At 42.9% G+C, this 12,388-nt stretch overlaps 1 protein-coding gene across 6 annotated transcripts in view; it reads right to left on the bottom strand.

The window, feature by feature from the left end:
* Positions 1-4,378: 4,378 nt before the first annotated feature.
* The window catches only part of SLC9A6 (solute carrier family 9 member A6), a 69,800-nt gene continuing 61,790 nt past the window's right edge, over positions 4,379-12,388 (bottom strand). For all 6 annotated transcript variants that reach the window (XM_070604829.1, XM_070604828.1, XM_070604830.1 and 3 more), the window contains 2 exons: positions 10,903-11,008; positions 4,379-7,073 (listed from right to left, as the gene is read on the bottom strand). In XM_070604829.1, coding sequence (XP_070460930.1) covers positions 6,801-7,073; positions 10,903-11,008 — 379 coding nt within the window. In that variant the 3' untranslated portion in view covers positions 4,379-6,800. The remainder of the gene's footprint in view (positions 7,074-10,902; positions 11,009-12,388) is intronic.

Raw genomic sequence — 12,388 nt, 5'->3', positions numbered from 1 at the left:
TAGCAACCTTAATTCCATCTACAACCTTAATTCTCCCTTGCCATGTAACCTAACATATTCATAGGTTCCAGGAATTAGGGCATGACATCTTTAGGGACCATTATTCTGCCCACCGTAAGCAGCAACAGGTCAGGACCTGAATTCCATACAGCAACCCTTTTCTAACGCTTTTCACACAAATGTAATGCTTTTACCTAATTGGCTGCAGTCGCCTTTAGACTAAAACGACGATTTAGTCACCTCTGTGTCCCCAGTGCCTGGGCCAGGGCTCAGCCCATGTTGACTGGAAGTTAGTAAGTGAAATATTGGTTGGCTGGAATGCTTAAATATCAACTTCTTTGTTCACCTTAGAAAATGGAGCTTTCTGCTTCGGTGGCCCCAGGTTTCATGGGTTTGGATCCTGGGCACGGACATGGCCCCGCTCATCAAGCCATGCTGGGGTGGCGTCCCACAAGGCACAACTGGAAGGACCCACAACTAAAAATACACAACTATGTACAGAGGGGCTTTGGGGAGAAAAAGGAAAAATAAAATCTTTAAAAAAAAAATAAAATAGAGCTTTGATTGTTGAGGTTTCAAGAAAGTATTAAACAAACAATTTTGTAGCACAATCAGGGGGTCCAATTGCCATTACCCTGCTTTCTCACACTAAACCAGCTCTAAGATTGAAAAAACAGGCATGTTCCATTATCTGACAGAAGTCTTCCAGATTTTTCAGATGACAAACAGCTCACATGCTTTTTGCCTAGTCCACATGGGAACACAGCTGTATAGGAAATTCAAATGAACAAAAGGAAAAACTCATGCAATAAAGCCTCGTGACTCCCAAAGCAACCAAGAATTGAATACTTCCCAAGCAATTTTTGTAGGATTAGTATTTAAACACACTGAACCACTCCAGTTCCAACAAATCTGGAGAAATTAAACCTTGTTTCCAAGAAGCGCTCACAGAGTCTTCAATGCATTTTTCCATCATTGCCGAAGAAACAACTTGCACAACTAAGCTGTGTCTCTTTAGTGGGACCCAGTGCCCATCAGACAGCACCAAGCGGCAAATGAGCAGACCTAGTGTCCGAGCGGGACACCGAGGGCGGGACTCCCAGGCTGCAATTGCAGTCCGGGTGCATGGGAAACGAGAGGGGTTCTTTCAGTTGGCAGACGGACTTGGCCAGAAACTGTCAGGTCTCTTGGCGTTCAGGTCCAGCCATGACAGCCCCAGCTAAGTCAGTTCTCAGACTCCAGTCTTCACCGTGGCAACCGCTTGGGACACCTCCAACTGGCTGAACTGGAGATTCCGAAGGACAGCAGAGTAGAAGCATGGTCTGCAAAGAGTCTTCCATATTTTGTTCGTATAGCACCTCATCAGCAAAACCTTATGCAATCCTCCACTTCAGTTTCAAGAGCCTTCTGAATCCCGGTCAAAATGTTTCAATGCACGTCACTTCATCTGATCCCCCTGAACAGGCCTGGCAGCTACTTGGGGCTGGAATCATAATCTAGTACCTACCACAGTGCTGGCACATACCAGTAGCTCAGTAAATGTTTACCGAGTCCGTGAACTGTCATCATTTTACAAAGGAAGAAACAGGCTCAGAGAGGTTTCAGTGGCTTTTCAAGAGTGGCCAGGGGCAGGCAGGGCTAGGACTCCAGCCTGTCACTTCTCCTACTCTGCCATGCTGGCCTTCCAAATCCAGATCAATAAAGGTCAGGAGGACGTTTCACTCCTTTTCAACATTCGTTGAGCATCTTCGCGAAACCAGGTCTTCCCAGCACGCTCCCTGTTCTCTGCCTGGCTGACTCCTTCAAGCCTTGGTTTCAATGCTACCTCCTGAGAGAGGCCTCCCGAGTAGTCCTCCCACATCCCTCCCCCCGCCTCCTCACATCCATTACCCTCTACCGCATTCCCAACTTGTCACTTATCCCAGGCTCTACTTATTTTATTTGTGTATTTGCTTATTGATGGGTGGCCTTCCCCGACTGCAATGTAAGCACTGTCAGGGCAGGGGGCCAGCCCAGACTTTCTGGTGACAGTCAGCCCACTTTAAGATGACTGGGATGTGGCCACAAAAAGCCAGTGTGGTCTCAGGCACATTCATAAAGATGTCTAGAACAATGGACTTCTGGTGCATGTCTGGGAGACAGGAGGGGAAGGGAGTCGTTTAGCCTGGGAATGGAAAGACACAGGGAAGACATACCAGCTCTTCTTTTTAAACATCTGCAGGCTGCAACCCAGAAGAGGGGCGTGCACTTGCCTTAGCGGTATGGTGGGAGAGGGCCGAAGGGGAGGAAGTTGCAGGGGTAGGTTTGGGTTCAAGTGCTCCTTGTCGGGATTGTTGGGTAGTTACTGTCTTCCCCACTGATGTGGAAGAGCTGAGAGGGTAGCCAGCATCCACTTCATTCCTCACTCTACGAATGTAGCACAGTACATGGTATGTCACTCAGTAACTATTTGATTGAACGAATGCTATATGGAAGATCGATTATAAGTGGAGAGCTGTCACCACCCACTCTGCTTGGAATGCTCCTCATCCTCACCCCTCTTCACCTGGTTGACCCTCTGCTTTCTCTCGAGGTCTAAGCTTAGATATCACTTGGTCAGGAAAACCTTCCCTACTCCCTACCACCAGATTGCAGGCCTCTCCCACAGCCTCCCGTACCTTTCCATCGTAGCCCTTATGATTATTGTATTTGATGTCATTGCTGATTATTAAAGGTAGATATTCCCCTATCAGAAGGCAGTCTTTGTTGCACAAGTGGTTCCTAACCACCCCACGAGACAGCTGTCAGCTTCTCCCATAGAACACGCTCTGAGAGCAGGGGATGTTGCTGCCTGCTGCTATATCCACTGGGTGTGGCACGAAGCAAGCGCTCAAATTCATTTCTTGAGTGAATTAACTTCACAGCTAAGAAAGTGGGAAGGCTCAACAAAGTCAAGTAACTGGCTTACATTACACAATAAGCAAGTAGCAGAGCCTGGATTTGAACCCAGCTCTGTGTAACTTCAAAGCCTGGGTTGTTTCTACTGAACCAAACCACGTGGGCACAGAGCCATTGCCTGGGACAAGCTCTGCCATAAAGACAGGCCCCTTACTAAAAATGTTGGAAGATGGAGTGTGAAGGCATGGTGCTAGCTAGGCTGCCTTGCCCGTGGGCTCAAAGAGACACAGGAGGGCACTTCACTAAGAATTCGAGAAACTTCCCAACCCGGGGAACCCGTGTCTGGCAGCCAACGGTGCAACAAATGGAGGGACAGAGCTGAGACTTCCTGCCCTTCCCTGGTCTGACGACAAGCAGGTTGTGTGCAGGACAGAAGTCTGCAACTTCCTCCCTCATCCTTCTAGTTATACTCAAGATGGCTCAGCAAGCCACCGGGGCCAGCAGAGTGGTGGTTAACAATCTAGACTCCAGAGTCAAGACCGGATTGGAGTCCTGCCTCTGTCACTTAATAGCAGTTTTCTCACTGTGAAGTGAGAATAATAGAATGCACCCTCACAGCATGATTAAGATTAAATTAAAATGCAGATTAGAAATTACCTCATACATACATTGTCTGTATCAAAGAGGGGCTCAAAAAAAGGAAACTACTATCCTTATCATTTCCAATTTATGTCCAGCCTCATACCTCTACTGCGCCATCTGTGTGGGGTACTCCCTATACAGGACCTTATGAGTGAATCAAAATATCTATCCTTTCATCTCCTTACACTCCTGCACTGAGTCAGGTTCACAAACGGACTTGCTCAAATCTAATGCAGGGTTTTATCTGTGAATTAGAAAACATCAGTTTGTCCAAGAAAAGAGCCTGTGTTGTGCAGGCCCACCACCTGTGTCTCTCACGGGACCAGGAACCAGGAAGCTAGAGTGCGAGGCAACACCACACAGAGTGTGGGCGGTGCCACTGCTCAACTAGACAAAGTTGCTGTCAGCAAACTCTAACCTACAAAACTGTTCATGTACAGAAAGAAAGACTTCTCTTTCACTTGGAAGAAGGCCTGTTTGCGTGATCATGCTTTCAACCAAACTTGGAACTGCCTTTCTCCCTAAGTGCTCACAGCATTTACTCTCCCCAAATAACAGAATGAACATTTTCATGACATTATCCGTTACTAAGCTAACAGGCTACAAATCAATTTAACAGAATTTGACTGCTATGAGTCGTATTTCTTAAATGGTCCAATTGTAACCACAAGCAAATAACCCAGCCTTACACATGAGCACCAAAAAATTGCCACCCTGTCAGTTACGTTGTTAGGTTTCTGCTTCTTTTTTAAACATCACTCTTCCCCCGTTCCCAGTAGGTATATAGGTGGAAAAATGAATGAAGTCAGCACTCTTTCCTTCTCATTAGAATAAACTGTGACTCAAATACAGTGAGTGGTTATTTGCAAGGCTATAATTTTTTTAATGACAGATTTTCCTAAAAGAAACCACTATAACATCTGTCCAAGTACTCCAAGGGAAAACAAAAAATACATAAAGATTAAAAGTCTATCACTTCAACAGCACATTGCCAAACACGGACAACTAGGATAAAATGCCAAGGAACCTTAAAAAATAACTTTAAAAGATGCAACGTTCAAGTCATTCAAATGGGTAGGGTCCACAAAGAACAGAAAAGCAAGTTCGAGAGCAGTTCTACTTGTGCAAGATGGTAACTCAGACTGTACTGCATCCACGTTCACTCAGGTGGCGAAAACCAACAGATGGATGAGCAGAGTTTGTTTTTTCCTCTTCGCTTGGAGATGTGCACACAGATGAGAGGAGAGGAGAATCTTCCAGATGCTGATGTAAGCACAGCAGGCTTGGTTCCCCTTTGATAAAGTACGAAGGCAGATTGAGTTGACTCAAGCTTTATCAGTTTCCCTAAGAAAAAGTCTTATGCATGCTGAAACGGACGAGTTACTGAATCGGGCATGCTAAGTATTTACAGCCATTTTCATAAAGTGAGCTCAGTAACCTGACAGAATAAAAAAAGTAGTTGTTAATTTCTTGTATAACCTTTTACAACTTGAATAACTCCGGGGGTAAACGACACTGAAGTTCAAAGCCCCTCAAACATACATTAACAAGAAATTACTGACTGCATGAAGAGGCACACACCATATAAAATGGACACTTCACGGGGTTCCTGCATAGCAGGAAAGTCACTACCACTACAGAACAAATGGCTACGCCGACAGTTAGAGCTGCCACTCAAGGGGACGACAGCAGAATTCCCTTAAAAACCTCAAGGAGTGTTGACAACAGCACAGATACCTTTGGGGGAATAAGCTCATATTTCGTTTGGAAAGATATTTTTCATTGGAAAATTTGAACATCATGTAAACAAATCAATTTTCGAATTGGGTAAGATTTAAGGCAATGCTACTCAGACCTGAGGGGAGAAAACCCACAAAAGTTTCTATTTTCCTTCTGAAACATTAACAGGTCAGAATCGGTCAGAAGGCATCCCCCTTCCAAGTGTCCATGCACCTTTAGGTATTTTCAGCATTGCCAAATAGCATCCACTTTCATACTCTGAATGTGAAACAGGAAACTGTTATGTACTCTTCCTTGAAAACCGTAAAACAAAACACACATGGCAGCTTAGGTATTTCACGTTAAAAAGTAACAAGAAAATGAAGACAACTACACCCAGTGCACACAAAGGAGGCCCGCCTTTGCAACGAGCTCTCCAGAGCATTGTAGTTCTCTTACGCCTGACTTTGGTGTAGTGTGGAACAAACATGGATTCATAAATTAACTTTTAACATCAACTATAGACTAACGAATGACAATTAGACACAGTAAGTTCAAAAGTTTTACATTTTGCTCCTGTTTGGCTGCTAAAGAGCAGCGATTTAAATCGATATAAAAACTTCTGACCACAAAGCTTGCTATACAGATAAAGTACATAATCAAAAAGTAAGCAGCAATTGAATTTCTTATTTAAACTTATCTGGTACAGAATATTTACATATTTGGGAAGAGAGATCTCCGAAACCACCATTCTCTTTCCTCCCCTCCTGCCCTCTGCCCCTCTCCGCCCGCCCCAGTCCCTCCAAATTGAAGTCAAATGCCCAGGACTATCTACACCTGTACTTTGGCTAAGCTGGCTGGATGCGACTCCGTCTGCGGTCTCGGTCTGGAAGAAAAGAAACAAAGTCTTGGAAATCATTTGCAGCCTTCTTTTCGGAACAGCAGTGTACTGTACTCAACGAATCTGTCCTTTCCCAGCAAGGGGGAAAAGGGCCCCCGCACTTCACTCCCCAACCTGAATGGGGCAAGATCTGAATGCCATCAGCCTCTTGCGCCATAACAGGCCGCCAGAGAAAAAGGAAAGAAAAAGGTCACAACAAAGGCAGCAATGATCAACACAAGTTTCCCAACAAAGAAACCTCTCCTCCCTGGGCTCCCCCAGAAATAACACTCCTTCTTTCCTCTCCCTCCCCTCCCACAAACCAAAATGAATTCACATCACAAGAACTTGGTACTCTGGTTAAGTGTCAGGTAAATATAAGAAAGAGTAAATCTGTCACTTTTTGTACTTTAACTGAGACATAAAGCTAACGGAATACACAACATCACTGTGAAATTAACTTTCTAAAACAGATCCAGTCTACATAGTGCAGCCAATAAAACAGAAAAGGATAGTTTGCTCACAATCTGCCTTGTACAGGATATTTATATTCTTTCGATGCCATATAAATAGCATTTATACAGCTTAAACATTCAGAGACATGCACTGGGACTTTTTAGGTAGTACGAATTTCTTCACAATCACATGTGCAAATTTTACAAATCACTAAGTATTAGTAAGCTTAGGCTGGACTGTGTCTCGTATTATCTAACAAATTTAACGGGGGTTCAGAATCATCCATAGGAAGAACCAGGCGTGTTCCCCGAATGACCAGTTCGTGGTCCCCAAATGCAAGCTCCCGATCCAAGGCGTCTTCAGAACTGTTTCCTATAAATCTCCTAGGGGCACCGGATGCTGCTGATTCAGTGTTCACAGTAGAATCCCCATACGTCAAACTAATATCGCCGTCATTGAGAATAAGATCGGAGTCGTCATCTTTCAATTGCTCCTGGTTCTAAATGCAAATAAAATAAGTTTTAAGAATTGTTGGGAAATTCAAGAAACATTTCTGACAGGGAAAATGTCAAGGATTCCCTATTTAAAACCCTTCAGGGGTAGCCTGCTGCCCTCAGGATCAAGTCTAAAGTCCTTTCCTCTGCTCAGAAGACACCATGTGACTCGGGGCTTCATCTAACGCCACCATCTGCTCTTGCCACCCACAGCCCCACCGTGGGCCCGCCGGACTGCACTGCTGACGGTTGTCCAAATCTCTCCTGCTTTCTCGTACCTCCTGCGCCCTCTGCCCTCCTTCATGTGACCAGACCCTACTTATCACTGAGGTCTCAGCTCAAAAGTCATTTTCTCCCGGAAGTTTTCCTTGATCTTCCAAGGCTAGCTTACATGTCCCCACTGTGTTCTCCCCTCGCATCCTGTACTTATCCCTCTCCTGGAGTGGCACTTTCCTTTGTATCATACCTGCATGCGTACTGGTCTGGTCCACACACCATCTCCCGCTAGACCCTCAGTCCCTGCTTTGCTGCAGCCCAACCACTTAGCAGTTTGGGACACACAGAGAGTATTCACCAAGATTCAACTGATTACTGAATGGATTTGTATAAACGAAGCTTTAATTTTTGTATTAACAGTGCCTAGAAATACAGTATCACCCAACTATATTCAATCCTCATCGCATACTTGTCTCTCAACTCACTAACCTTTGGTTCTAACGGAAACTTTGCGGTCAAAAAGAGTACAATTAAATAAAGTTCTACAAAAAAGAAAAAAGTCAAGCATATATAGTGCCATTTTGGTAAGTAAAAAATGTACATGTGCACAGAAAAGTCTGGAAGGGTATTTAACAAAATGATGATAATGAGCTCTGCATGATAGGATTGCTAGTGATTTTTATTTTTTTAGGTTTCTGTATTATCTGAAATTTTATGGTAATGAGTACATGTTACTTTTAAAAATCAGAAAGTCGTTTTTTCTAACGTAAAGAGTAAAAATCATTGCAAACACTCATATTGATGCAGCAAAAAAGTCTGTTGACGAATACTCCCTGAGGGAAGTAGAGCCAATAGAAACATCTTACATCCAGCTCTCCTATCCTGGATGTTTGAAAATTTAAGATCTGTCTAAGTTAAATAGATTCAAGAGAGTATTAGACAAACATAATAAAAAATTTTCTCTTGCTAGAAATTTGCCTAAATACTCAAAGACAAAGACATGTGAATTAAAAAGCAAACAAACCCATTCCACCAACCAGCCATGATCCCTTCCTGCCCAATCTAGCTCTAACACTAAGTCTGACGAGCGTCCATCACTGAATTCAGCAACACTCACACCAGAACTCTTGGCACCTTCACGCATCAGCAGGAGCTCTTCAGCACCTTCTAATGTCTTTATTAAGTTTGAGGTTTGGGGCAATATCTAGCAAATTCAAAATGCATATGCCTTTTGCCCCACCAATTTAATCTTTAAAATCTCTTCTGTTTACCTTTATATACTTGGGTAAATTTATATGTACAAGGATATTCACTGTAAACACTGTTTGTAATAAAAAAGCAAAGGAAACAACTTAAAGTTCTATCCATAGGAGATTGATGAAATCACTCTCGGCATAGCCACACTATGCAGCCTCGAATAAAGAGCAGGTAACGGACCTCCTGTACGCACAGAAAGCTATCCATGATGCATCACTGAGTGAAAAAAGCAAGTAGCAGAACAATACACTTATTATGAGCTCACTTGGGTAAGACAATCTGCACTAAGCGCTTCACAAAGACTGCCTCCGGGGCATGTGGGGGAGAAGGGGGGCGGCTTTTATTTTTCACTTTGTACATTCCATACTGTTTCAATATCTGGCCACAAGCATGTTCCTTTTCTAACTAAAAAAACAGTTAATGACAACAAAAAATAACATTAAAAAGTTAAGTCTTATGGTCGTTACAGGTTACATTGCATCCCCCCAAAAGAGGTTGAAATCCTAACCCCCAGCACCTGGGAATGTGACCTCATGGAAACGGGTCTCTGTAGATGATCAAGTTACGATGAGGCCATTAATGTGGGCCCTGATCCAACATAACTGGTGGGTGTCCTTATAAAAAGAGGAAACGTGGAGACAGACACAGACACAGACACACACACACACACACACACACACACACAGGTAGAACACCAAGTGAAGATGAAGACAGAGATGTGTGTGATGCTTCTGCAAGCCAAGGAATACCAAAGATGGCCAGCAAACCACCAGAAGCTGGAGAAAGGCATGGGACAGATTCTCTCTCACAGCCCTCAGCAGGAACCCACCCTGCCCACACCCTGACCTTAGACTTCTAGCCTCCAAAACTGTGGGACAATACATTTCTGTTGTTCCGCCACTCCGTTTGTGGTACTTTGTTATGGCAGCCCTGAGAAACTAACACAACAATGTTGTTTTTTGCTATATTCCACAGGACACACACAGCCGTTGTGGAACTGTTGGCTCTTGATGCTGGTGAATGGGTCTCTGGAATCTAAGAGCCAAAGCCCTCTGCACAGAGCCACATGGGCACACGGCACAGAAGGAATGGCGACTGTGCTTGAGGGGAGCCTGGGCAATGCGGGAGGGAAAGACAAGAGAACACGGGCTGTCCCTCCCACTCCACCAGTACAATCTGCCAGAAACGTGCACCGACTCAACGTAACCCAAAGCTGCAGGCATTCCTCCCCGATCCCGGTGCCACTCCAACTAGGTCTACTCTTCTCCATCCAGTCTCTGTGGGATCTGCTCTAACACACGACATTGCAGGTCACAGGGGACTGGGAGGCGCATGTCTGTACTGCTTCACCACAGCCTCGTTTCTCTTCTCAAGGTGTTGTGTCAGAGTAGTCAAGATTGGTGGGTTTTGTTGACATGAGCACTTTATTTGATGCCACAGATTATTTTTGAAAGGCTGAGTTAGAAGCAAAGATTTTAAAAAGAAGAACTTGAAAAATGAAAAGTTCATCTTTTAAAATAAAGGCAGGTTGGGGGCTGGCCCCGTGGCCGAGTGGTTAAGTTCGCGTGCTCCGCTGCAGGCGGCCCAGTGTTTCGTTAGTTCGAATCCTGGGCGCGGACATGGCACTGCTCATCAGACCACGCTGAGGCAGCGTCCCACATGCCACAACTAGAAGAACCCACAACGAAGAATACACAACTATGTACTGGGGGGCTTTGGGGAGAAAAAAGGAAAAAATAAAATCTTTAAAAATAAATAAATAAATAAATAAAGGCAGGTTGGCTTTTGTCATTTCTTTCTTTGTTGCAATACTTGCCGGATCACTAATCCTGTGTTGGCAGCTAAGGAAAAAATATGGAACCTAGATTATATCTCAGTATGCTCACGCCTCTCAGCAGTGTGGAACCCACGTAGGTAAACTTTCCCTAATATCCAAAAGTTGGTAGGCATGAAATAAAAGACCATCTGTTGCACTTCAGGGGCACTATTAATCTTCTTAACATGACTGTGACAACTCTACTTTATAGATTAAAACATAGGCATTTGTACTGAGCTGAGGCCACATGACTGCAAATAAATGAAAACCAGCAGGGAAACAGAATTATCTACTAAAATCACTGACAGTAAGATGAGGTATGATTCTATATCTGTTTTCAAATGATATTTCAAAGGCTGTGAATTATATTTATAGATTTCAATATATTTTCTGGCTGAGCAAAATGTGCTTATAGTCCCTCTCATGGATTTTATACCTTAAAGGCAAGTAAAACCAAAGCAAACCAAAGCAAACCAGTAGCCCATCCACAGAGCAGATAAATTTAACTTAATGAAGAATTTAGGTTTTGGATAAAACCAACTTACTTCGTAAGCCTGGGGGCTGGTTAGGCATCTCGCAATGGGTCCACAGCAGGCAGGGAGTGTTGTCGTAAGAGGAGGCCCACTGTGCGTCAGCAGGGGCTTCAGATAGCTGTGCTGGTTAAGGAAGAGCTGCATTCCTTTCTTCACAAATTTAAAAGAACAATTTATTTGAGAACACCCACTGTCACAGTGTACCTACCACTTCAGAGGACAGCAAAGGGCGTTCACGTATGTTGTCTCATTTTATCACCATGTTACGTAAGTGAGATAGCAAATGGAGATTTTATTATCATCTCTATTTCGCAGATATGGTAGCTGAGGCTCAGAGAAGTCAATGATCCACCTGAAGTCATACAATGAAGTAAATGGAGGACCAATACTCGAACCCAGACTGGTTTGATTCCAAATCCTATGCCCTTTCCGCTACATCATATTGCCTTTCTGATTTTACTAAAACCAAAAGGAAGACAAAATCACTCTCAGTTTAGCACTGAAGGATATATGGAAGAAAGTAAAGAATGACAAAAGTCAGAAAAAGAGATTAAATATTCCAGTAGTAGAATACAGTAACAGAGATGGTTTCAATCATTTATTGTGGATTCAGCTGGTCTCTTGAATGAACTGAAACTTGAGCATCAAAGGAAATTCAAGTCTAAAAACATTTTTAAAAATTATGTGTCATCAGTTCCTCTATCATAGACTCTCATTTCAATATTCATTTATTCTCCAAAAAACAAAAATAAAAACAGATGTGCTAATATATATGATACTTGGAAGGAAAAAAGAATCACAAGAAAAAGTAGAGAAAGGAAGAAAGACAAGTATACACATCCTCTATTTTCTAAAATTACAACCAAAGATTGTTCTCAATTAAAAATGAAGAAGTCAGAGAAAATGTCTTGAATTCCCATATTTATAAATTCTAAGTAAAGATTAAAGTCCTCTATATAAATTCACTTATATACTTTATAAAATATCTGGCCACACAAAACGACTGAAAACCTGGAAACTACCAGGTCTTAGTCTAGTGGTACTTGATATCACAGTACTGAGGCTAGCAAGTCTTGATGTTTAACTCTATAAGAACAAATTCCTTAAAAACCAAAACTTACCAAATATTGACAAGAGAAAAGAAAGAAAAATCTGAATAGTCTTATATCTATTAAGGAAATTAAAAACCTCCTTATACAAAACACTCTAGGCACACGTGGCTTTGCTGGTAAATCTTCCCAGCATATAAGGAAGAAATAATACCAATCCTCCAGAAAATACAAAAATTTTTCCCCGTGAATTTTATAAAGCCAGCATAATCTTGTTACAGAAACTTGACAAGGACATTACAAGGAAAAAAAAATCACAAACCAAATCTCTCATGAAAATAGACTCAAAAATCAGACACAAAATATTAGCGAGTTAAATCCAGTGATGTACACAAAGGATAAAACATCATGACCAAGTTGTATTTGTTCCAGTGACACAAGATTGGTTT

This window comes from Equus przewalskii, chromosome X (genome assembly GCF_037783145.1).
Source record: "Equus przewalskii isolate Varuska chromosome X, EquPr2, whole genome shotgun sequence".
NCBI classification, from domain to species: Eukaryota; Metazoa; Chordata; class Mammalia; order Perissodactyla; family Equidae; genus Equus; species Equus przewalskii.
Note: the sequence above shows the minus strand (reverse complement) of the source record. Positions and strands in the feature narration are given on the sequence as shown.